The sequence below is a fragment of the Onychostruthus taczanowskii genome, unplaced genomic scaffold (assembly GCF_017590055.1).
Source record: "Onychostruthus taczanowskii isolate IOZ18803 unplaced genomic scaffold, ASM1759005v1 scaffold220, whole genome shotgun sequence".
NCBI classification, from domain to species: domain Eukaryota; kingdom Metazoa; phylum Chordata; class Aves; order Passeriformes; family Passeridae; genus Onychostruthus; species Onychostruthus taczanowskii.
In genome coordinates, this window is record NW_024499463.1 from 125,178 (window position 1) to 153,101 (window position 27,924).

At 37.1% G+C, this 27,924-nt stretch overlaps 1 protein-coding gene across 1 annotated transcript in view; it reads left to right on the plus strand.

Moving 5' to 3' along the window:
• The first annotated feature begins 11,933 nt into the window (after window positions 1–11,933).
• GLIS3 (GLIS family zinc finger 3) overlaps window positions 11,934–27,924 on the plus strand; it is a 123,248-nt gene continuing 107,257 nt past the window's right edge. The window contains exons 1-3 of the mRNA XM_041405181.1: window positions 11,934–11,976; window positions 15,020–15,227; window positions 19,498–20,614. Coding sequence (XP_041261115.1) covers window positions 11,934–11,976; window positions 15,020–15,227; window positions 19,498–20,614 — 1,368 coding nt within the window. The remainder of the gene's footprint in view (window positions 11,977–15,019; window positions 15,228–19,497; window positions 20,615–27,924) is intronic.

Here is a 27,924-nt window from a genome sequence, read left to right on the forward strand (position 1 = left end):
AGAGACCTGGGAATTATTGTGCCTCAGAGTTCACAGGTTGCACTAGGTTTACTTTCTTTTCTTCACTCTTGCTTCACTGTTGTCTGCCTTTTTCTAGATCAACACTGTAGGGTCAGCCTTGGAGTGTGCGTTGTCCTGTTACTGTGCCCTGACTGGAGAATAGCTGTTTTAGTCTGATATTGCTTGCTTTTAAGCCTTCAGAAGTGGTTACACTTTGTCTGATCCTGGGATCTTAATTGGTGCAGCTGAATTAGAAGGTTTGCTGGCACTTTTGAAAATCTCACTTTACGTTTAAAGAAGTAGAGGTGGTGCGGTGGAGGTGTAAGGAGCAGCTGGAGGCTGGGAGCTGGACTGAGCAAGTTCCTGCTGTTGCAGACGTCCTAGCTGCATTCTTGCACTGCAGAGGGTAGCTGAAACACCCTTGGTATTCTTATATTGCCAGCTGATAAACATGAACACAGTGTCCTTGGTGTTGGGGGTGGAGGACAAGCAGGGTCTTCTCAGTATCCTTGCCAGTCCCCCTTGGCTTGACTGTGAAAAGAAAATGCGCATGAGTACATTTACTGATGGCTCTGTGGTTAAAAAATGTTGATGAATGTCAAGTCACTAACACCATTTGAGGCACGCAGTGCCTTCTATCAATCATTTTATGTGTAATAAGTAACTCAGCAAAAACTTCAAAGGAAAAAAACCCATGTAAAACAATGTATTTTTAGCAAAAGATATGTTTACAACCTAGGGTTTTATTGTGGGGAAGAGTATGTTTAGAGAGAGCTTTAACTTTTTTCCACACAGTTGATTTTTATAAAAGTAAATTTGGTTTTTACAGATGTTGATTTATAAGTAGAATTGAGAATATTTAAGAATACAAGATATATGTATTCCTATTCCTGACTAATAAAAATGATCCTTTAAGAGCTTGAGCAATTAGCCTACTTTTGTGAGTCATATAGCAAACATCAAGATATGAATTCTGTGCAAAAAATAACAATGATTTTTTTGGTGATCTTTATTTTGCATTTCTTTTTATGTTCAGTTTTAGGGATTCTGGTTCAAGAAAGATTGTAAATTTCTCAGTCTCTGGGGAGACTTAAAAAGCTCCTGTAGTATATTAAATCAGAAAGGAGAATCCCACATTGATTAGACTAAAAAAAAAAAAAGTGCTGCAAAACAAGAACAAATACTAGTCATGAGCAGTTTCTTTCCACATGACTGCTCCTCTGAATTTCTTCACTGTGTCCTAACCTATAAGTTCATTAATGGTCAAACTGAATGATTTGAATAGTTCTTTATGCACAGATCTCCAAAATGAATCTCTTAAATTAGATATTGGAATCTTTTGCAAGGGGTTTAAACATTGAACATAATGGTAATAATCTAATTTTTTCTTTCATGACTACCTAGCATGTTGTAACTTGACTGAGATTTCTTTCTTTCAAAAAATTTCATAGAGAAAGCAATGATTTTTAAAGACTTGGAAACTAGAAACTAGAGGCTAAGTTATGGTCCTAACAAAACTGCTCCCAGTAAAGGGACTTCAAAATTTCTTTAAAATAGAAAACTTGGGTGTGGCAATTGAGATTTATGTAATTTAACTGATGTTTCCAGCTTTATTCTGGTCATAGCTGTGATCCAGTCCCATATATTAAGAATTTACACACCTTTACTGATGTGAGGTAGCCTGTGTCCAAGTATTTACATCATTGCACATGGTCAGGCTGTTGGGTTGTTTATCCTTTTGGCCAACCACACTGTACTTTCTCAATCTAATATCACAAAGAACACAGAATCACAGAATTTTCAGGCTTGGAAGGGATCTTTTAGGGAGACCGTTTAGTCCAACACCCCTGCCAAGGCAGGGTCATCCAGAGCAATTGCCACAGAAACACATCCAGCTGAGTTTTGAACATCTCCAGAGTGGGAGGCTCCACACCCTCCCTGGGCAGCCTATTCCAGCACTCTGGTTGAGGTGGAACTTGTGTTTTAGTTTATGGCCATTGCTCCTCACCTTGTCATGTGTACCACTGAAGAGTCTGGCACCATCCTCTTGGAACCTGCCTTTGAGATATTTATACGTATGGATGAGATCCCCTCTGTCTTCTCCAGGGTAAAGAGATCCAGATCCTGGAGTCTTTGCTCATAAGAGGGATGCTCCAGTCCCCTCATTATCTTTGTGGCCTCTGCTGCACACATTCTTGTCTGTCTTGTACTGACCAGCTCTGCATCTCTCTCGTCCTGAGGAGCCCAGAAGTGGATGCAACACTCCAGGTGTGGCCTCACTGAGGCTGAGTAGAGGGACAGGTGTGATAGCACCTGCTGGCCATGCTCTTCCCAGTGCACCCCAGGACATGGTGGGCTCTCCAGGCCGCAAGGGTGCTGCTTCCCAGCAGGTCAGTCCCCAGCCTGTTACTGGTACTTGGGGTTATTTCTCTCCAGGTGCAGAACCCTAAACTTGCCTTTGTTGAACTTGATTCTCTCTGCCCAATTCTCAGCCTATCAAGGTCCCTGAAGGCATGGCCTTCAGGTCTATCAGCCATTCCCCTCGGTTTCATATCATCAGCTAACTTGCTCAAGCTGCATTGAATCCCTTTGTCCAGATGTTGATAAACAAGTTGAATGAGAGTGGGAAAAGACTGAATAGTATGTTCAGTGAAACACCCTTCTTCAGCCCATGGATAACCTTTGAAATATTTATGGCTTTTTCCTGTCCCTTAGCTGCAGCCTTTTGAAAGACAAGGTGGCAGTCTACTACAGTGATGAACATAACAGGATTAGAGGAGTAGAAAACATGGAGGAGATGAAAATACAGTAATGAAATCTTCAGACTTTACAGGTATCTGTTTATGAGTTGCTAATGTAAGAACTGTAGTTTCTTTTAAAAATCTTATTCCATAAGCAGAAATGCAACACAATCAGCCTGACATAACAACTAGCTGCTGCAGTAACGATGTTATTGTTTCTCAGTAGGTATTATAGCTGGGTACAACTAAAAATGCACATGAAGCAAAATCGTATTTTTTTTAATCATACAAGCATGTTTCAACACTTGATGCATGCATACATAGGAGCAAAAGTACTATAGACTTATCTTCAGCTGGGCCTTCAGGATTCCTCATTTCTTGAGTTTCTTAGGCCAAAGCATCCTCTAAAAATTATACCTGCTGATTAAAATAGCAACAATCTTTATGTGATGAAAACATAAAGTGGCTTTCAATTATTCAGAGTGAATAAAGTTAAAGTATTAATATTCAAAATTCTTGCTGTTTTCTGAAACCAGTAAGACATCCCTGGTTTTAAAACAAATTACTTTCTTTCTTGAAAATGTAAGCCTTATGAAATTCTGCAACTACATAATTTCCGTAGAAAGCTGAGTGTTTAATACCTATTCAATGTTTAATTTTCCTTTTTCTCACATGCTTTAAACTAAAATCACAATGGGAAAACATTTCTCATTTTGAAATAATAATGCTTTTAGAAGTAAACTTGAATTCTGCAGTGATGCCAGAAGACTGGACATTCCCTGGGAAGTGCTTGTCTTCCTTACCCCACTGAGCTGGTTCCCCATGTATTTTTACTTTTCCAGAGGAGTCTCCTAACATTTAGTTGGGTTTTTCTACAAGAAGTATACTGCATCTGTCTGGATGCAGTTCACTTTCTTTGTAGCAGTCCATACAATGCTGAGGTTTGCATTTTTGACCAGACAGTCTTGATAACAAACCAGTGATAACACACCAGTGTTTTGGTTCTTGGTAAGCAGTGTTTGTACAGTGTCAAGGTTTTCTCTCCATGACCCTATGGAAAAAAAGGCCACTAGGAAGGGGGTGTGCAAGAGGCTGGGAGGGAACACAGCCAAGACACCTGATCCTGGCTGACCAAAGGGATGTTCCATACTGTATGATGTGCTCAGTCACGAAAGCTGAGAGAAAGGAGGAGGATGTAAGGACATTAGTGGTGATGGCATTTATCTTACTGAGCAACTGCTACACAGACTGAGGAAGTGGCTGGACACCTACCTGCTGATGGGAAGTAGTGAATACATTTCTAATTTTGCTTTGCCTCAGCATGAAGTTTTTGCCTTTTTTATTAAACTGTCCTTATCTTGATCCAGGAGCTTTTCCCATCTTTTCTTCTCCTTTGCTGTCTGTGTTATTGTGGGTACAGGGGGAGAGACCAGCTGGGTGGAAATCTGTCAGCCAGCAACTGACAACATCTGGGCACTCACTGAAAACTCCCACCAAACCAGACTGCAAATGCATACTCTTTCTTCACTCAGCTTGCCCATGCAGACCTGATTCTTGAATGTTGCTCGAGGAAGAGAAGCTAGTTATATAAAGGATAAAGTAGTATAACAATTGTTTTGATTATTGCCTTTTCTTGAATTATAAGGACTTTTAAGTCTTCTCTGTTGACCTGATTTAATATTCTGTGGCCTTTTGGAAGTGGAGTGGACTTTGCTTTGCATTTTTAGCCTGCAGTGTGAATTGCAAGTACTTTAAAAGTAAACATGTTTTTTGACATAGAATTTCATGAACTGTAGAATAGAGTGTGAATTTATTGGGATACAATGACAGCTGACTGTAAGAGATTTATATTCTATTCACGTTAACTTCAGGGAACTGCAGTCCTTGAGTTGCGGGGAATCAAATCCCTGCAATTTAATGAAAACCACACCGGAATACTAAAAAAACAATAAATTGTGTGAAGAATACATGAACGCTTGCATATGACAGAAGTTTGAAAAATCACATAAGCATTTCATAAGCTCAGGTTCTGTTTGGAAAAAATTACTTAAGTACTTGTGAATTTAACATCACTGAAATTCACGAGGATGTTGTCCTCAAAAATCACATGATCCATTTTGAATATTTTACTCTTATCTATTTAGCACATTCTCTCTCTCAAACTAATATGAAGATGAGTACCACTCAATTTTTTTTAAGAAGTATGGAGGAGAGACAGTTGGGTTGACCAGCTTCCTGAAAATATTTCAATGTCCATCAGGACATTTGTGTGGGTTTCCACCCTTGAACAAAGCTACTCAGCTCAGCAGAGCACGCAAACACTTGCCTTTTTTATGCCTTTGTCTGTGAGCACTTCTTTCCACCCTTCAGATGGTCCTTGCAGACACCATTGCTTTGGGATGCCACTGTGGTTTCCTGTGTCTTTACCTCAGACCTTAGTAAGGAGCCAACTTTGGCTGGCAAACCCTGCCAACACGGCAGCCTCCTCTTCACAAAGTAATAGCTGTAGTTAAGATGTCATTCTTTGCAAATCAATTTTGGCAAGGATGACAGCTAAGGGCAGGAGCAGGACTGGTATTTAGGGGCCTAAGCCATTCAATTGGCCTTAATCCTCCCTCTTATTAGCCTGGCTTTGTGGAAGGTAGATGGACTCACTTTAAAAAGATGAAACAAGCTTTCATTTTGGTCTTTTCTTTTTGATCACAACAACAAAAGACCAGGGAAACTCCGATTAATTAGTATAGCTTGGGCTGATGAAAATAATAAGGAATAAAGAATAAAATTGAAAGAAAAGTGTCTAAAGCTTTGAGACAAGTGGAAGCATGTAGTGCCAATACAGGTTTTAAATACTTCTGTCTGTTTGTGTAATTTTCTCAGGATTTGCCTCTCATTGACATGAAGAACTAAAGTAGCAAGACAAGTAGAGGGTTTTATTTGGACCATGATGATGCTGATAGTTGCCTCCTCTAAAAGTCAGACTGAATAATAAAAACCAGTGTCATTCTATTGTTGCAATGTACCTCACAGGCTGTATATTTCATAGAATGAGATTGCGTGTGAAGATAGTAATAGAAATTTCCAGAGAATTTGTGGTAGTCATGCAGGTGGACTTGTAAGGACTAATTTTGCAGTCTCACAAATATTCTTCCAAATAGCTCTATGTATTCCTATATCCTGAATTGAGAAAATTCATACTATGCATAAGTAAGTAAACCTTTCTGGTGGGACAGATGATCTCTTAACCACAGGAGTTTGTTTTATGAGTTGCACTTGGCTTTTGGTTTCTACATACTTGTAACTATTAGTTTCATTGGTCTTTATGATTCCTTAAGGACGTGATTTTCTGACTTTATGAATTGAGGACTTTTGGCAAGGCGGTTACAATTACTGAATCCAGGGTATGTTTGAGCTGAGTGCTGTGAAGGTGGAGCAACAAAAGATCAGTGTGAGAACTTTTTTAATGATGAAAATAAGATATGTCAAAATAATTTTCTTTTTCTTGATGAAGTACTTTTGTTTCAGCAAAAGTACTTTTGTTTCCATTGTGTGTGGGGAAAGAAATTTGCATAATGGTTTGAGATACTGCTACTGTAGCAATTCAGACTTTTCTGGTGTCTGATAGACATGCTTGAAATATATATATTAGTTAAGAAGTTTATCACTTGAAAATACAATTGTATTTTTACTGAGAAGTTTTTCTGAGGTGATGAAATATATTGATATTTAATGAAGCATGAAAGACTTAAATGAACCATGAAAGCAATAGTTAAACTAATTAACTGAGTATAAAGCCTCTTAGAATATGTATTTTATGTGGGCTGTATGTTTGTTATTTCTGCCTGGTTAAACTAACAACTAGGATAACATTCTTACCTTTTAGGAGAAACAACCTTAAACAGTATCTTGTTTTTAGTGTGAGGAAACAAAAAAATGTGCTGCTCAGAATCTCAGGGACAAGATTGTTTGAAAAATAGTAATGTCCTTGAACAGTTGACTTTATCTGGGAAACAAAAACATATGGAATGTGACTGCAAGTTACTTAGATTCCTGATTCCATACTGCAGTTTCTGAGGTTATTTCCATGTTAGCATTTGTCACCTGTTTTAAATGGGTATCGCTATTAAACAGGTTGACTTTTTTTTTTCCCCCTCTTTTTTCTTTTTCTTTTTCTTTTTCTTTTTCTCTTTCTTTTTCTTTTTCTTTTTCTTTTTCTCTTTCTTTTTCTTTTTCTTTTTCTTTTTCTCTTTCTTTTTCTTTTTCTTTTTCTTTTTCTCTTTCTTTTTCTTTTTCTTTTTCTTTTTTTCTTTTTCTTCTTTTCCTGATTCTTGTACGTTTTGGTCTCTTAGAGGGGGAAAGATGTTATTCTGAGAAAGAGCAATCAAATGCCTTGGATTGTCTGTAGAGATTTAGAAAGGGAGCCTCACGTGGTATTAGAGTTTAACATTAAACAACACTTTTATTGCATGCTTTTTTTTTGCTGAACTCATGCTATTACTGGAACATGATGTGCAGCACAGTCTGGCACTGATGTATTAGGTGGCAAAGACTGAGGCCTGGCCCATGCTGGAGGTAGAAAGCAATCCTCTCGCTCTTCTCCTCTGCTCAGAACTCGTGCACAGAAGGTGGCAGGTTTTGCTTGGAGCATGTTGTCATAGAGCACTGGAGTTAAGGCAGCCTTCATCTACTGAGAATCTGTCCCCTTACCCTTGGTGCTCTGCTGCATCCCCTTTTATAAGTAACTAAAGGAGGCAGAAGGCTTCCCTTGGCCTGGGGCCTGGAGGAAGGAAAGGATCTTCTTCCCATCATTGCCATGCAGGCAGGCTGACAGGTGAAACACATATAAGATGTGCAACAAGGAAGGTAGATAACAGTCCAGTGGACACAGCAAGAAATCAGAAATTATGTCTGAACAGAGGGTACATTTCTGTGCTGATTTACCTTGATACATGGAATGATAAGGTCTTTAGAGTAATGGATCTACATGTGCCCACAGTTACAGACAGCAAAGCTCCTATGTGATATTTTCAAAAACACTAAGAGCATTCAGATAACAGAAGCTATCTGAGCATGTTTTAATTAAAATTGAGGGAAAAGAAAGTCAGGAATTAATGGAAAATATTCCAAGGATGTGTTTCTAACATGAAGAAAAGCACAGATGTGCAGTGAAGGTTGAACAGTGCTAGAAGTTGTTGTGGCAGATGAAGTGTTACCTAGTACAGAGAATTAATTTTTCTAGAATGTTTTCTTGTTGCCCCTCCATAGTTGGCAGCATTGCAATCAGATGGTATCAACAAAAAAGTATGCTAATAAAATTGCTTGAATAAATTAATTTATTTTGCAGATGACTGCAATGCTGTTATAATGCTGGGCTAAGTGTTTCCCTGTTGATTTAATTTGAGTCCTATAATTCACAATATATGAGCAAGTTTTAAAAATATTATTTCTTTATTTGCTTCCCAAGTAAGTGAAATTGTAGTCTGTGCTCTCACGTGCATACTGGTATATGTTCTGTGTTTATTTAAGTCAGATTCAGGCAGTAATTGCCCAATGGAACTGCAGCTGGAAGGTATGATCACTTATTATCTCTAATTCCAGTACAATTATCTTCTGTTCATTCAAACACCTGTAAATGTCCATTTTGATTATAATAATAATTTTCTCTTTGTCTGTATTGTAGTGGTATTCTAAGAAGCTGGCCAATTCTGAAACTTAAAACAGGAAACTTGTTGTGTTTTTTCCCCTGATAGTATTCACCATTATATATGAATATATATTGCACTTTCAGTGGAGTTTCTCTTGATTTGTACCAGTTATTTGATTATGAGGCTTGCACAATGTATTAATAGTTCAGAAATACAAACTAAATGGTCAGACTAAATTTTGTAAATAGAAACTGATTACTAATAATATGGAAAAGTAGCACAAAGCAAAGACGTAAAGCTGTAAGTTTTCTGCAATAGAAAAGCACATACCATATTAGCCTAATAAGGACAAATGCAGAAGTCATCTAATGTTACTGATAACAAATAGGGAGTTACCCATTGCAGCTAAAACATTTATATTTTAGTTCAGTTAAACATTAACTTGTGTGTGCCCTAGTTAACTGATAACATTTTTTGTTTTATGCAAAATAAAAAAACAAAGTCGCTTTCTAAATAACTTTTTAGTAAGTGATAGGTCTTCCTGATTTAGATAAAATGGATTCAAAATTAGTATGAAATATTACAGATGTCTGTAGATCCAATTGAAAAATCTTTGTTTTACTGTGTCTGTTCTTTCCTGGAAGTTTCCTGAAGCTGACTGTTTCATAATATATTCTTAGTTTAGTCATTACAAGACCAGTGTTTTCATTTGTTTAAATTTAGTGGTTAAAGTGTTCCATAGAAGTAGGTGATCTCATTGCTGTCTGCTCCAAACCAGCTAAGTTAATCACCTGTGAGGTATTGTTTTCACTGGTTGGTTCTGGATAATTTTTTACCTTGGTTCCAGTTGAAGGGAGACATTGTTTTTCATTGTGCGTTGTCAGTCTCTTTTGTCTCTCAGTAGAGTTGCAGAAAGTACATGCTTGATTACTTCATACAAAGATTGCAAATAACACTGGAAATTAGTGCAAGTTAATTTACCCGCTGCACTCTGATAGTGAAAAAATTGCCTTTACAAGATTCAAAGCATGAAGAACCTTTAAAAGTGCATACACAGTACTGTCTTTAAATACCATGCCATCTTACAATTCTCTTCAGTGTATTTTCTTGAGATTATTGATTGTAAAGATTAGGTCTCTGTAAACAGTGAAGAACGTGGGTATATCCAGTACTAGTCAGATTAATGGTGTGTCTAACTCAGTGTTCAGAGTGGACACTGTCAGAGGATTTGAAGAAAATTTTTTACTAAATGTCATTGTTAAGACTGTGTTAAGAAAATCATAAGCTATGATCATATCCATAATGTTAAAACAGTGAGCTTTTAGGATCTTAATTTCAGGATTTTCTCTCTAACTACAAATCCTTGATTGCTTTTGTTTTGTTTTCAAAGATAATAAATGCCAAAAATCACTGTTTCACTAGTGTGTAGTGGCTGTGTGGTGTATTGTAGTTGAGAAACTACAATATTTTGTAAGACTTGCAACACAAATGATAATTCAGCAACTTTTTGAGACGTAGTTTAATAATTTACTTGTACTCTGAAAAACTCCAGCTTGTATGCTATAAAAAAAAGTTCATACCTCATAAACTTGTGACTGAGCTTTTGTCTAGTTCACGTAGAAACTTCAAGGTCTTCCAAAAAGATCTGGACTCAGAGTATGATGCCAGTTTGAAGAAGCCCAGTTTTCCAAATCAGCAAAGATTTTATTTGATCATATGGTCATAGAGGCAAATGACAATGTTCCCCCTAGCTCGCCTTTTTAAAATATATTTGCTCCCCTTTGAAGCTTCAGTTTATCACACTTAAAGAAGGTTTGAAGGGGTTTGATATCCACTACCCTGCGGCTACTGTCTCTGTCTACATAGTTGTTGTGCAATAGAGTCTCTTAGGTGCCGAGGAAACGATAGAAAAGTGGCTGTTTAGTTTAAGGGCAAAGGGACAAGTGCTGGCTCTCTAGCAGTCATTAGCAGTATAACTGACATTGCTGCAGGGGAAGCCTGAAAACTTTGGCAGGCTCAAGGTGAGAGAGACTAAGATATTACCATTGGGAAGCATGTCTTCTATGCAAACATTTGCATTTTTTGAGTTACCAGCCGCTGTGAAGCCCCCACACCCTCCAAACAGGGGTGTCAGTGACCCTTCAGATATGGTGACAGACAGTAAAGATGTATGTAGTAACTGGGGGCTGCAACATACAGAGGATTAAATGTGTTGTGAAAAAAGGCCAAATGTGTTTTCAAACAGCCGTTGTGAGTTTAATCTATGTGAAGAATGCATTCACACAATCTTCTTTATTCCTATGGTCTCTGTCCTCTTCTGTATTTATGGTCTTTCAATGTGTTTTTTTGCTTGTGCCCTGTTCTCCCCATTTTGGTGAACAGAGAGTCCACAGAAACAAGAGTGGAACCCAATACAAGGGAAGCATTAAAACCAACCACTTCCAAAGCTCTTATGTGTACACAGAAAATCCCCTAGGGAAATTAACTTTTGCTCTCTTGTTGTAATTCTTTTATTTCTAGCTGTTACTCTAACAGTAGCAACAGACAGGTTTTCAGATCACTTTGGTAGCTTTGTTTCATAGTAATTAGTTCAGTAGCTATAGAATTTATTAATCAAAGAGATGTTTGAATTTGATCCAGTGTGATGTATTTGGTATGTATGTAGTGTGTTCCAGAACACCTGACAATTAAAACTGGTTTTGCTTTTATATGTTTTTGTTGACCATGATTTATATATGGAAAGAATAGCTTACAATTTCAAAGGTTTGGTGAAGTTGTTCAATTTTTTAACCTGAGATACTTGGAAGAATGAATAAATGATTGCTCTTAACATAAGGAAATAGGCAAAGAAATTGGTTGATTTCCTTCAATATCTGATAAAAGAAAATGTTTTTTAAGTGAAACTGATTTAATATTGGACTCTTCCTCCAAAAAGTAAGAGAATTACATAAATTGAGAAAGTCTCATCTAAAATTCTGTGTATCTAAAGTATTTGTATTTTTCTGCTTTCTTTGAATGTTCTTCAGAAGATTGCAGTAAAATAATGTTGCATTTCAATGTTGGGTGAAGCTTGGCTGTTAACCAGCTAAGAGAATAAACAGGGAAAATAGGCAGCCTAATGAATGAGGAAGTGAATGGATTAAAATATTTCCATAAATTTTTTTACTGTTTCTACTTGTTTACTGTTACTGTTATATGTTGATAAGGAGAAGTTTTGATTTATGTGTTATGTTTATTTAGACTAAAGCACCTGCTCTGGTCAGCTGTAATTCTTACAAGGAGCTACTATAGGACTAATTCCTCCTCCTTAGTTGTTGTTGGATTTATTGGACTGTCTCCTGATCTGTATCCTAGTAAAAAAGAAAAGAAACTACTTCTTTTACTTATTTAAGGTATTTGGTTGCATATTTTTCTTAGAATCTGCAGTGTCATTTAAACTCACTGGTACCCTCCTGAGAGTTTCCTGTTTATCTCAGCTGATGTGGATTCAAGGCACTGAGGAATTTCTAGTTGTCCTTTCACTATCCTGACATTTCCAGGCTTCAGGACAATGATACAGGAAACCTGGACTGAGCACTCCTCTGGCACTCTGGGTATGTGATACCATATGCTGGTGCTGGACATAGTTATTCTGACATTTATCCTGAGCTTTTGAACACATGTTCTGACAGTTTTCCTTTCAGCAGCAGATTGCTGACAGGCCAGGTCCACGTTGCACCTGTTTAACTTTATGCTAGATCAGATGTGGTCTGTACTTTTGTAGTGGGCTTGAAGTCAGCATAAGCTTCCAGTCTTGTGCTCAGACTTAGTTCAACATAGATGGGATTGTACGCTGCTGCCTGATTCAGATCAAATTGATATTGTTCAGTGACCTGCAGGACACGGACAAGGTATTAATGATGGTCTTTTGACACATTTGTGCCTATATGAAGCAGCTGATGAAATGTTATGACTTTGCTTTTCACAGCAGCAGCCTTTTACTTTGCAGTCTCTTTCAGTGGTGGGAGCTGATGATTTATTTATTCTTCCATGATAATCTCCCATGCCTTCTTTTCAGCGGAGGAATTGTAATTTTTTTGTCATAACAGCAAATGTTTGTCAATGGTAAAAAGAAGAAAGCCTTTTGCTTCTGTTTCCACATAAGAGTGGAAGGCTTATGTCAGTCCAGACAAATGTTCATGAGGACTAGAGTCTTGAATAACTTTTGTTCATCATTCCAGTAATACAGTCTCCCCAAAGTACTTAATTTCTCATGTTTGCCTTTCAATGGCTAGCAATGAGGCCAATTTTTCTCATCATCCTTACCATAACACAGCAAGTTTTCTTACCTGCTGTTGGCATCCCTGAGGTACTGTTTATACACAGATAATAATAGCAGACCCTGTAACTGAAAGGGAAACCAGAATGCATTGAGGATGCAACTTTCTGTATTTAACAGCACTGGTTTTGCGCTACTTCCTTTTCTGGTTTTTCTGCTGGGATTTGTTTTTTTCCAACATGAAAGCTTCAAGCAGCTCAGATTTAATAATGAGTAAATAGTAATTTCACTGTATCGTTGCAGATTGTTATTTGAGATGACACATGGCCTTTCCCTAATGGAAATCTGACAAATGCACAGTCCTTAATTTCCTGATATGATAAACTAGATATTATTGTTACTACTGAAATTTGTTTGAAAGTGACCTTTAAGTGAAAGGTGGATAATGGTATAATCCAGGAAAGGATCAGTATATATTGGGCACATTTTCTCAGTGCTAAATAGTAGGTTGATGTATTATTAAGTATTCCATATATATATATATATATATATATATATATATATATATACACACACTACACGCACACATACATACACATATATACATACATACATACATACATGTATTATGTATGTATGTATGCATGCATGCATGCATTACAACTGTATTTCAGTGTCAAACCCAGTCGGGTTTCCTACATTGTTGTAGTACACTTCTCTTTTATGTAATTTGGTGCAGAATATCTTTGGTTCTACATACTAAAGGCACTTTTCTAAAACATAGCTAACTGAACATTTATGTACACACATACATATAGGCATATTATGGAGTATTATGTATTTTTCATAATGTGAATGGGGCTTGTAAATTTATTTCACCCCATCCAGCTTTTTGCTAAGAGAAGTAGTGTTCATGTTATTATCAGAGGCAACTTACATTTTTTGCCTAATGTTTGCTACTGGTTCCAGTTTAATTCTCCATAACATTATAAAATCAACTGCTGAGAAGCACATTGATTCGGCTTTACTGAGTTCAAAATATGTACTTTCCTGCTTCACAGGAAAGAAATCAAAATACCTTCTCTCTTTCTTTTGATTTAATTGAACATCTGTAGTGGGAACAGACAGTAATCCTACAAGAACTTAAATGCCTTGTTGTAGTGTCCGCAGTGGAGTTGAGTGCAGAATCAGGAATTCTCTTTATATGTTTGTCCTTGGAAATATTTGATCTGGAGAGAACTGGAGGATTTGGATTTTCTTCCTTTGACTGGGAAGGCCATTAATGCCTTAATGTACTTCTCTCTGCAGTCTGCAACCCATTTGAAGAACCTGGAGAAAAGGATGTATGAGTTGTATGCCCATATCAAAAGTAGATTTAATTTAGGAAAATGTTTTGCATAGAAATACTTTTCACTGTTTGTCCTGATGTTTCTGTCCTGCTTTGTGGAGTATTCTGAACAGGGAAGCAGCTAGAAATGTGAATTGTCTCATTATTAATTTTCAGCTGTGATGAGACTTTGCTAGATGTCCAACAACTTCCTTATTGTGACCTGCACTTTAACTTTCTAATCTTAATGTGTTTTAATGGAGGCAATCATGTAAACTACCACCTGTGATCTAAATCACAACAAAAGGTACACTGGGCATTTTGAAGGTATGTCCCAGTGGCCAGCTACCTTTTGTGCTGCTGTCTAGGAGCTATCAGTTTGAGTCACAGCAGCAGTGATTAAGAGCAGACTGTGGCCTTTAAAGAAAGTCCAGAATGCTTCTCAGTTTCATTCAGCTCAGATTCCTCTACTTAGACTCCTCTGAGGGGTGCTGGGTTCCAGCTGTAACTCTCTCCTGCTAGTGAAACTACTCAGCCAGCGCTGCAGTCTGCATGCGTATTGGTGGTCTCCTTGCTTTATGCATGGGTAGTGGTAGGAATGACGGAAGGGCTTGCAACGGATTGGAGCTGCAGGGTTTGGTAGGACTGGGGCATGGTGCTGTTCTGGCAGCCTCCTTGGGTTCTCTCTTCCTGTCTTCTTCATAGAGAGCTGTCCTTCAGCTGAAGGCTTTTTACCTGGTGCTTTTTCTGATGTTTTTCCATCATGCCTGGTCTTTAGTTTATGTACTTCAGCCCATGTTTTGCACATGCATAATCTATTGATTCCCCTGTATAATATTGCTATTTATGTTTTGAGAAGTTTGCAAAATTCTTGTGTCGGTCCCCTGTTTTGTCCTCATCAGAAGATTCCCATTACTTTCTGAAGTTTGCAATGTGATGTGATAAAAATGCGGGAGTTAGATGACAGAGTTCATGGGATGTTACAATGTGAGTTCTGTGCCCCGTCATGTGTTCATGAAAGATAAATACTAACCTGCTTTGTTTATTTTAGGAGGTCTTGGTTATGGACACAAGGGCAAATCCATTGGAAAAGGCAGTGGCAACAATGCAATAGTCACCAGCAATCCCATGACAGTTCAACAGCTGGGACCTCTTTCACCTTCAGTGAATGACCTTTCAACAGCATGCAGCCAGATCAGCCCTTGCTTACAAAGGTCTATGGATGCTTCCAGCCTGGGTGCTTCTCCATCAGATATAAGGTCCTCAATTACCTTTTTATATTCAGTATTTTAAAAGGAAGGGGTTTTAATTCTTCTGTAATTAAAATGTGACATTTCTGGCTATTAAAATCAGACAATCATTCTCTGTTATGCCACGGGAAATTGAATTCCATGCAATTTAATTCAGATCAACTATAATCGTACTTCATGTTTGGATCATTCAAATAATGGGTGAAATTTGGCCGCACAAAATCTGTGTATGGTCGGACTTTTTATTACATAAAGGCTGTTTTATAGTCACAAACTAGATTTTTGTACTAGGTATAGAAAGTGTTATGGAGGATGAAATCAGAAATAGTCCACATTTTACATCTGCATAGTGCTAAATGAACCATGTTGGTATCTTTCAAATAACATCAAGGACAGACAAAAAAACCATAAATGGTCTGCACATGTTCCTCTCTCCTCATCAAATGCATTTGCTTTCAAATGGTTTTTTTTTACCATCTGATAATTAATCAGATCAATTGTCCTTGAAAACTTGTTAGTTTTCCTAGTTCTGTTGTATAGGTAAAGAAAACCATGACCACTGTAAATGTTGCCTTTTTGTATCACTACCCCACAGATAAACATTTATTAATTAATTTTAAACACTTAAATAAGAGATTATGACTTTGAGTTTTGTCAGCAGACATGAATTAGAGGAAAACAGGTATTTGAGAACCACCCTATAAGTACATTAGGCACATCCCTGGATGTTAAACACACAGTGAAAAAATATTCTAATGTATTACTTTGGAATCACATTCCCCATTGTCTACTGAGTTGAAATGTAGTTTTTGTTTACATGAGACCATAAGGGTCTTTATTCTCAAAGCAGTTTACATTTACTGTGTTACTTTATCACAAGCCAAGGAACATTCCTGGAATAATTAAGATTGGTACTTTGCAAATGGAATAAAACCTTGCTTTACTGTTAAGATAATTTTTAACATTTCTGTCACTTTAGTTGTGAAGACTGAGCCCCCTGGGAAAATTTACAAAATTAATTATGCTGTCTGTGTAGACATGTCAGCAAAAAACATTCAGTGCTGAGATGATGACAAATGACAAATCCAAATACATGCCTTTCAGATCAAATAAAACTGATGCTAGAAAAATACAATTACACAGTTGTTACTTACTTAAGTTTTAGGTGTGCCTGTATGGTTCCAAACACTGAATGAGTGGTTGGATGTATCATGTCAGTACTGAGCTATGCAGTTTTGATTTTATTTCAAAGAAACATTTACTAAGGGCAAACTCAAGTTGAAACTCTGGCAGAATCAAGGCTGTGGTGTCCCTAGAGTACCTTTTAATGATTTGTCAATGAAGGTGTTATAAAATAAGTTTATCACACAAAGAATGTCAATTTCAGCAATTTTTACCTCAATTTGTTTGATAAGGCAAAACAAGTTTAAAGTCAGATTCTAACTCACAGATTGTCAAAACAGTGTGGGATTTTTTTCTTTGTGTTTTTGGGGAGGTTTGTTATTTGTTGTTCGGTTTTGAGCTTTTTTGGTTTTTTTTTGATTAAATTTCTTGAACTATAAACTGCTTTTGCCTAAATGAAGTTGACTGGTTCTTCCTGGTCAGAGTGCCTTCTCTGGATTTTATCTCTCAGGCACTATGAACTGTGTTCTGGCAGCTCAGCCCAAATCATATTATTTGTTGAATTTGCCAAAGCTGAAGTGAATTTTCTTGATTTTTACTGATGGAAGAAAGAAACCAGTTGGCAAAATGAGAGTTTTGCTAGACATAGCATCAGATTCTGGTGTATAGACCATGGAGGATAAAACCTTCCCCATCTTTTTTGAGTTTCTGCAGAACTGTTTTGGAATATTCAGTTGTGTTGCATCAAACCAGATGTAATACTGTCATTTGCTTTGATGCAAGTCAGAAAAAGATCTAGGAAAGAGCAAAGGGTTCTTGGCTAGTAAATAGAAGACCATAAAAAGAGAGAAAAACATAGTTTTCACTCTTCCATGTTTATGTTCAGGATTCTGGTTTATACTCTGACATTGTAGCCTCTTTACACAAAGGGAGAATACAATGTAATTGCAAGTAATCTCTTGTAAATGTTAATGAAAGATCTGGTCCAAACTCAAACTGGTTTAGTTTACAATAAACAGATGCACCAACTAATGCCATCTGAGATTCTTTCCCCCTGATAGATCTGGTACCTCATTTTCATATTAAGCGTATTTATTTTCCTCCTATTAGAAAACTACTTAGTCACAGTGTGGGCTGAATTTTAAATCAATCTTAATTTTTGGGGTTGGAATTTTTATTATTTTTTGAATTTAGATGCTGAAGTGCTGCAGCTTCTTCAGAATAGCTGGCTCTTACTTATTGTATACTTGAAATTCTGGGCCAGCTATTTATTTTTGTGCTATTATGTGACTTTTAAAAAGCAGTTTTTCTTCAGATTCACTGGTGGATATGCCCCTTCATGTTAGGCATTAGTAGCTTTTTATATGACACTGGTTGTACTATGCATCTGCTTAAAATTCTTGTCAGTACAAAAATAGACTTTTTATTGATGCACGATTTCTTTTGCTTTATTCATAAAAGAGAAAATAAAATTTTTTTTAAAACCTGGCAGAACACCCCTACCCCCTCTTAAAATTTTCTGGGTGTTAATCATAGCATGGAGTTCAAACCTGTGGATCTGTATTTGGGGTCACAACATAGTAGCATAATTTAATTGCCCTATAATGAACTGTGCTTTAGCTCATTGACAACAGCCTAAATCAACTTTTTCACAAACAGTCATCCCTTTAGATCTAAATGGCACACAAGACTGACCTGATAGAGGAGTCTCATTTTTCTCATTTCTCCCAATACAAATTGTAGTCAGCATGCTAATTCTGCTTTTTGTCTGTAGTCTGTTTTGCAAGTGCCATTTACACCCTGATGGAGTCACGTAAGGTCCATGACAGTACCCTGCCCTGACATTGAATCAGAACAGGATGTTTCTATTCTGATGCAGCAGATCAACCCTGCGTTACAAACCCAGTATCTTGCGCAAAGGGGCATTTAACCATCTCTCCCTCTGGTCACCACAGCAGGGCTTGCTGTTCTTTTAAGCTACATTTTCCCTGTTTGTGAGCTATCTTACAGATACAGCACCTGCAAACTACTTCCTCTTTCTCTCAGGCCGTGCCAAGCTTCCCCTCCAGTGTCCTCGATCTGTCATTGAAATTCCGTGCTCCTTCAAAACGGTGTTGTTAAAATAATAAAACCAAGAAGTAATTCTCAAAACATAAGATGCAGAGGCTTCTATGAGATTGTCAGATTTGTTTGGATACATAACCAGTTCTTCCTATTGTAAGATCTCCTTAAAAATAGAAATTTATATACTGATAGCACCACTAACTGGTAGGAAATCCAAATGTGCCTGGGTGTGAACTGGAAACAAAATAAATCTGGTTAAGCTTCAGCCAGCATTTATAGCCATGACTCAGGGCACTTGATGCCCCTTTCATTTCTTTTTTATCTTTTTCTGTAGAAAACAATACTTTTAAGGGCCTGTATGTTGAGGGTTTTGAAGCTATCCAAAGAATATTTGCAGCATAAAGTTTCATAATATCTCTTTGAAAAATGCTCAATAACAGCAAGATTACACTTTCTTGAAAAAATTTGATTGCTGACTTGGAGGAAGATACATCTTCAAATCAAATCTAAGAAACCTCTTCAACCAGTTCTCCTACATTACTAATTTATTTTGTTTGTTTTGTAAAGTTAGATATTACCTGTATTTATAAACTTGATATATAAAACTGCTGTAGGGAGGTATTTGTAGTATTTGTATGTATTACAATTGACAATTGTCGTTCAGATTGAATATCCATTCCCATTGGATTAGTTTTCTTTCTGTTTTTTTCAAGAAAATAATAGATGACTTAAATCATTATGGGTTTCATAGAAGGCAGGAACATAATGCTTTGGCTTCAGATATCCAAACCTATTTACACCACAGCTGATGAAAAGACATGCAATAATTTCTGCAATGGAGGATCAAGAATCTTTACAGTAACTTTCTTTCAAAATCTTGAAGTTTTAAAGTTGGCTTCCTAAGTGACCTTTTTACACGTATCTTACCTCTGTATAACTACTGGTACATTAACTGAGTGTGCTGAACTTGAGCACAAGAGCTTAGGGAGAGCTCTTCTCACATGTAGCCTTTCCTTATTTAAGCACGTGTGTGAAGGTAAACTATCTACTTTTGAATTGTCTAACTGCTTACTTTATTATACTTTTATTTCAGGTCACTCTTGTCATGTGAGACTCTGGCCTCTACAACGTTAAGCTTGTCAGAAGGTCACTCCCCTGGGAGTGCTGAACAAGAGTGGTCACACAGGTACAGGACACTTTCTTCTGCTCCTCCTGACCATGGTTTACAAAATGGCAGTGAGCTGGGGAACTTAATAAATTTTTTGCCTGAAGCATCTACATCCAGTAACTCATTACTGTCCTACTTATATGGCATGGAAAATAAGAGTTTCCCTTACTCTAGTGCTTGCCAGTCCTCAGTCTGGTCTCAATCTGCCCACTCCAAAAAGAGAGCACTCTCTGTATCTCCTCTGTCTGACGGCATTGGGATCGAGTTCAATACAATCATTCGTACATCCCCAACTTCTCTGGTGGCCTACATCAACAGCGCCAGGGCATCGCCAGCAAACGTCTCCACACAGCCTGAGGTCTATGGACATTTTTTGGGAGTGAGGGGAAGCTGTATACCCCAAAACTGCTCTGTTTCAGCTGCCCAGAAAGGCTTCCACATGGCGAATGGCAGTGTCACTTTTCCAGGGTATGTTGAGAACGGGACAGGTGAATATCAGCGGATGCAGCAGCTGGAGCAAGCCAGCTTACAGATGGGTGCCACAAATAACATGGTGATCCAGCAGGGTGTACTGCCCATGGACAGCCAAGCAATGGAGATCTTGAAAAATGAACAGCTGGATGACTTCTCAGGCCCTATTGGTGACATGCCTCTTTCATCCCTGGTGCTGCCACCACCTCCTCCACAAGGGCCGCCCCCGCCGTACCATGCACACCAGCACCGCCATCCACACGGCCTGCCTAGCCATGTCCCTCCGCTGCAGGTGCTGCCTCCTGCCCCGGGCGCCCTGCTGGAGGAAGATGGCGAGCTGGACGATTCCAATGGCAAGCATGGCTGTTGCTGGGTTGACTGCGGGAAGCTGTATGACCATCAAGAGGAGCTTGTGCGGCACATAGAGAAGATCCACATAGACCAGAGGAAGGGAGAGGACTTCACCTGCTTCTGGGCAGGGTGCCCTCGAAGGTTCAAGCCATTTAATGCCCGTTACAAACTGCTGATTCACATGAGAGTCCACTCAGGAGAGAAGCCGAACAAATGCACAGTGAGTCTGAGTTCTGTCTTTCTTAACAACTAAAGGCTCTCTATTACTTAGGAAAATAGAGTGAAGTTGTAATTCTGCCTTTGCTTCTCCCATTTAGTGGTGTACTTTTTAAACTAGTCTGTGAGAATGAAATGACTACTCTGTTCTGTCTTTCCACCTAAACAGAAAGGAAAGCTGTTCTTTAATTTGATACATACCAACTGATAGGATTAGTCAAAATGTTGTTTTCTATATATAAAAACTTTTATTGTAGACTGCAACAAGTGACATGGTAAACCTTCATAATGCAAAACTGAGGCACTGTCAGTACCTAGGTATTTGCATGAAGGATATATGCAGGAAAAGTGCTGCAGAATAAATGTCACAATTTATCCTGAGAGATTCTTGCATCATGTGACACCTTTTTGACTTGAGGAATTTTCAAGACCTTGCATAATGTTACCACAAGAAACTGAAAAGAGTTGGGCATTTTTAAGGCAGTTATTTGTTCTACTACTAAAAAACCAAACCCACATACCTGTTTCCATTAGTACATTAGGAATAAATCAGATAATAAGTATTCTTTTCACAGATTCTAGCAGTGAGCATTCCACCCCTGAAGTCATGTTTTTCTAGCAAGAAAAGTTTCTTAGGGTCACTGCCAGTCCGTCTAAAAACTAGGTAGTCACATGGGTTAATAATCTGGCTGTAATCAGTTTGTGCTTGGTCTCTAGTGCACCATCTATAATCTCTGTAATTTATATTCTCGAATTGCCTTTACATATGGTCTGTATTTTGGATGACAATGAGCTTCACCTTACTAAGTGCTTATTTAGTGTCGTCGGACAGCAACCTCACCAGTGCAGTTTTGAGTCTGCCGCATAAATGATGATGAATATATAATTTCAAGGAATAACCTCTGATTAAAAAACATATGTTTACATGTGGTGAAATTTAAATTGGTGCTTGGAGTCTATATCAGTGTATGCATTGTTGAATAATTTTTTTTATCATGATGTAGATGTTTGCTTATACAGATAAAAGAAGAAGTTTTTTTCTTTTCTTTTGCTTTTTCCAAAGGGCCAGTGTCCTGCAGGATAGAGTGGATACCTTTCCAGATTTTCATCCTGAATTTAAAGAACCTAGTAGAGATTGTGTTGTGATGCTAGAAAGACTTTTTATCCTTCCCTTTTGTCACACCAGAGCCTTAACTCAGGCTCTCTGCTTTCTGAATATTTTTTAAAATTCCATAATATTCTTTTTCTGCTCTCCGCACATATTGGATCAGGGTATACCATTAATTTCAGTTCTTCCTCAAGGATTTCTTGTCACATTTATGGGAAGGGAGAGAATGAGGAAAAAAAATTACGATGAGTCAAGAAAGTAATTTTTTAAGGGAATATCACATGTAATTAAAGGTATGGAGACAGACATAAGCGGATGAGTAAGGGCAGACAACAGGATGAAGAAAGAGGGCAGGAATGATGAAAGAGCACTGAAAAAGAGTAAATCCAAGAACCCAAGTCTTTATAAGAGAAGAATTATGATGAAGGATCCTGTAATACTGGCGAAAACCTTGTGTTGGTAACACACTAAACTCCTTGCCCTCCCTGTTCAGAAAGGGTGCTTACAATGACTTCCTGATTATAAAGCCTCCTTGAGGTGTGTCCTTAGCTTTGAAGATCATTCAATGTGTAAGTGGATAAGGTATTTCATATGATAAAGTTTTTGAAATTACTAAGCCAAAACTAAAATGCACACCAAGTCTTGGTGTGTCACCAAAATATAAGAGGTGTCTAGATCGGCTTCTCAAAGAGGGATTGCTTTTTAAAGCGTGATTAATATTACTGAACTGAAGCAAGCATTGCTGGGTAGCACCAAGAAGTTTGTGTATCAGAAGCAGCACTCACATATTACATTTCTTTCATGTTGAGAATTGTAATGAAATGTGGAAATACAGAGGGTGATATGATAACCCTCATAACGTGAGTATAAATCTAGCACCTATGTCCCTTTTCTTGGAATAAGCAAGCAGAAATGTAATTTTTTAGCATGGTTTGAATGAAACAACTCAATGCTTTATTCCTTTACCATTTCACAGATGGTGTGAATTTGGAAAAAACGTATTTGGCTTTCTAATGTCCAGCAGTCATAACTTGATATATTTAGAAAATTTACTTCAGTCAAACATCATACCTTTCTCACCAAGCAGCGAATTTTCAAACATATCCATGCCATGTAAGGTTTTAAACGGAGACTAAGTGAGGTATTTGGGAGAACATTTTGGGCAAGATGATCATGAAGAATGACTTCCAAATTAACAAAAAATTATGCTAAAGCTGAAAATTTTCACTAAACCTCTATGAATTTATGCTTTTAAATGCAAAATCAAAACAATCCATTTATAATCTTTATTTGTCCATCTAGAGTATTTCTATAATTTATTTTCTGGTTCTAGGTGAAACTTGTCTGTTTCTCTGAAATTACTGAAACTAATAGTCTCTGTATCCACTGTATTTTGCAGTCTAGTAAGAGGAAGTCCAGTAGACCAAGCAGGAAAAGGGAAGGAAAAATGCCAAATATACATCTATAATTTTAATGAACCAGATTTACTGTAAAGAATGTAACAGAAATAGTGAGTCATTAGGAGGAATTACCTTAATGTAATCTATCAAGACATCCTGTAATCAAAGGCAGGCAATTAACACCAGTCATCGTACTGCCGTCACACACTGATCATTGTGTAAGCATTGCACTTGTTGGTGGTTCCCAACAGTTTGCAAGACACAGTCTTCTGCTTGAGCATAAATTGCAATGGGTCCTAGTCAATATACTAGTCATGTCAGTATATTTACTTGTCAGTGTTGTTTATCTCTGTACTACTGTGTATTGAAGGTGTGTTGTTACATATTGTGCTGTGTATCCCTAAGGACTGCTGTGATATCACAGTGAGCTTTACATCAGCAAGATTTATGTGATTTCAGTATTTTTTAAGGTGAGGGTTATTTCTATGTTGTATTGCAACAATAGTAGAGACAACATGAAATTAGATACACAACTTCATAAGCTGAACTTTGTAACAAAATTTTATTCTTCTCTATTATTGTTTTGTCATGATGAAATCATGTAGTTCAGAATAGACTTGCAGAACATCTGGGACTTCAACATTTTATATGCTTATCCTTAAAACCAGAACCATGCTTATAGTTAAAATCACAGTCAAGTGACCTCAGCATTTGTTTTGCCACATCTGAGTTAGTATCTATTTATCTATATAACAAAAAATTAGGGTAATTTTAAACTAAAGCTGCCAGCAATATTTTACTCTTTAGTTCCTGCTCATTCTGGATGAGATGTCTTCTTTGATTCTGGAAGATAAAAGTATTGAAGGGTGAATAGTAATCAAATATCAGCACATAAAAACATGTGACAATCAGGATAATCAGTTCCGACCTTAAAGAATTTGTTTGGAATAGCAATTCTTTAAATAGTTGTTAAAATGCATTGGGCTCCCTTACTGATCATTAAACAACTTTCATGTTCTATTCTAACTTACATCACCTGGGAAGCATTCTTCTTTTCAGTGACCTGGTTTAGTGACTAAAAAATTACTCATGACATGGTGCTACCACTACTACTACTACTACTACTACATATTTAGTGTCTGCTCCTAAGCTTCTTCCTATAAAGTAGATATAGCATGTTCTAATGTGTTGTATTTAATAATGTATGTGTTAGCTTATACTTTTTCGGAATAAGTCAGAAAAGAAAAAATGTGAAGAAAAGCTCATATCGAAATGCAAGTAGTAAGTGCAACAGTGGCTGAGATTTAATCTGTAATGTTTGATAGCAGTTATCTTGCAATGGCATTTGAGGCTTCTGCAGATTTTGTTTGAATTAGAAAAAGGCTGAATTCCCTTTAGCTGTTGAAACCTCAGAGCAGCAATTGGCAAATGCTGACCTTTGTTCTCTTTGTCTCTACCTATGAGCTAATTTTCTACTCAGGTTCACTTCTTTTGTAGTGAACATTTTTACTTTTTAAGTTCAGCTCCAATAAGAGCTATTTAAGTAGTCTTATTGTCCTGCTATGAAAACATTAAGCTTAACACATTTATTCTGGTGTAAGCAGCAACAGCATGATGTTAGAGATAAATTCCAAGCTCACACTTCACAGCTTTATTCAGATGCACTAAGAATGCTTCCCCTTTTGAGGCTGAGTTCAGTCTTGTTGCTTTCTGTAAACTCTGAGCTATGCTACAGCCCAATATCTTTAGTATTGATAGTACTACACGACCACATTTTTTTTAGTGCAGCTATTTGATGTGATATAAACCCATAAAATCACTAGTATTCTTATCAGATTCGAAGCACCATCCATTTAACATCTGCTAAATACCTAAAAACACATCTGCAAAGCATGTGAAACAGAATGTATGTGAAAAAAAGAACATGAAGCTTAAAATACTTTTTTAATGATTATTTTTGAGACACAAGCAAAGTTCTTGGGTGAGCATGAGTACTTGCATGGATGTGTGTATGTGTGCTGTTTGAAGAACATGTCCTTGGAAAATGGTGTCCAAGTGCAAATTTGATTAAAACCAGAAATGCATTCTGTAAAAATGATTGGGATTTTTTTTCCATCTTTGGGCTTTAGCATTGCGTCTTCATATGGTATCTTATATATGGCATGTGCAAATATTTTGTTTACAGAATATGCCATGTTTCTTGATAAGACCATATAATATCCTATATTGCATTGAAATTTTGATAAAATAGAAACTATAAACAATTTTGAATTTGTTTTTCCTTATATACTTGCAGAAGATTTTCCACTATGCTAAAGTAGCATTTGAGTACATTGTCTTAAACAATGTCACAAGAATGTTAATTCAATTGTTGAGTCAAATTGCTGAAAATTAGAAAGAGCTAAATTTACATTTGCCTGTTGCTGATTCTTTCACTAACTCAGTAAACAAGCTGAAACAGAAATACCACAGAAAAAGCAGAGATATATGATTAATTAGACTATATGATGGTGTATGGATACAGAAAGTTGCGCTTTAGTTGTCTGTTATAAAGCTAAGCCTCCCTAGCTCTCACAAGTTTGTGCAATATTAGTAATCTTCTGGTCATGGTTATAATGTCTTAGCTGTTTAAAGAAAAAGCAAATTATGAATTCTGGGTGTGCCTCCCCAAACAGCTCAAGCTCATGTGATCACATCAGATGGCATCTAGTCCGAACGAATGAATTTTGCCTCTTTAGCAATTGTACTAATGGTGTTTCAATATTATCCTTTCAGTGTGAAATATTTACTCTGTTCATAGTTCAAAATGTAATGATAGGTGCTTTTTCTTTGGCTGCTGAAGATGCACAACTTGCTCTTGAGTTCAGTGAGGACAAGAGAGCTTCTGGCACCCAGGGTACTGACCTTCAATAGCAGAACATCTCTTGAAGAAATCAAAAATTGCAGAGCAAACTCCTTTCTACATGTAAATGATGACAGTGAAAAATGGTAGCCACAGTATCCAGAGAGCCATGCTTTAGTTTCAAAATAAAATGTTTTTGAAACATCTAACTTCCTTTTTTCCTTCTAATTGATAATTTGATTTTGATATTAAGTATTTGAATCAGTTTTTTTTTGTTGTTGTTGTTTTTGCCTTTTGACTTACATAATTGAAAAATTTAAAACAGAACTTAAGTGAAATTTTGCAAACAGGCATATTTTTAGTTTCATTGTAATCCAGAACATGAATGTGAAGTAAAAATGAACATTCCTAATTGCAGAAACACTTATGTCTGTATGGAAAGGTGTCTAACTTGTTGCCTCTCTGTGTTTCTGGATAGGTACAAAAATATATTCTATTTATTTCCCTGTAGCATAATTTTAATTAAATATGTTTTATATATTTTTCATTGCTATACCAAACCATAAATAAATGGTAAACTTAAAAAATGAAGAACTCTTAAATTTCATCTACTTGAAGTAAGGAATCCTAAAACATACTTTGCATCTACCAGAATTTCAGCTACAAAAAATTTGGAGGGTATTCTGGTGTTGGGTTTTTGATTGGTTGGATTTGGGTTCATGTTTTGGGTTTTTGTTTGTTTTTTAAACTTAGGTTTTAAACTATAAAATTGCTTGAACTCAAATCTGAGAGGGTGAGGGGAAGGGGGCTAATGTTACTGTAGATGGTTTGGAGCATGTTTGTGTGGAGATTGGGTTACTCTCCAAGTCATAAAATCTTTATAGATAACTTCTGCTCTTTCCTGCTAATTTTCTATTGCCTTTTCAGCATCCCTGTTTGGTTGGTGGCTGGACCTCTATCAGGAACAGAGTCAGTAAACTTTGAAACTTTCCTTTTAGTAATAGAAAAGGCTAACAATATCTGACAGGAAAACAGAAAATGCAATTTATGATACAGTTACAGTAGAAACATACAGGGACCTTTCCCAGAAAACATGATTCTGTTTTAAAGCAAGGAAGAGAGAAGTAGAGGGAACTACTTAACAGATTGTGCCATCCATTGCAATGTTATTCCTTCAGAAAGGAAATACCGTTTTACTTAAAAGTAAACATACTGTCAGTTTTATTCAGGTGATTGACACTGATTTCCTAAGGATTAGTGGTTTAATTAATGCTTCTGGTGTTCTGTGGAAAACTTCCCAGACATCTAAGTCTTATGGTATATCTGTGAACATAGGCTTTAAGTAAAAGTGTTGAGCACTAAGCTGCATGGAACAATCATTGGATTACTTGTACCAAGTAGTTAGGAAATGGAAAAATGCCAAACAGCTTTCTGCACTAAATATGTTTAGTGCACTACATATGTTGGAGTAGGTTGAAAACCAAACGCAAATGTATGCTGAAGCATTTGTACATCCTGAGGTACTCTTTAACATTTTTTCGTTATTCAGGTTTAGTATAAGATACTGTTACTTGTTTAATGCTTAAAGGACTCAAGGGAAGGGACTGGTTGTGTTTTAATGGATAAGTTGCAAAGCAATAGTCTTGTACACTTCAGTGAGGTTTGTCCAGGCAGAATCATGCTCAATTCAGTGATTTCTATGACATGTCTGGAATCACAGAGCCATTTAGGTTGGCCTTTAAGATCACAGATTCCCGCTGTTTACCCAGCACTTGGGAGAAGAGACCAACCCCCCTTCATTACAGCTTTCTTTTGGAAGTTGTAGAGAGCAATGAGGTCTCTCCTGAATCTCAAGCACAGTAATTCAAACGCTGAGAAGACAAGATTCATCTTGATTCACTCTGATCCCTGAAGTAATTCTTACTTATTGCTATTATAGTCCCAATTACGTGGGGGTGGGGGGG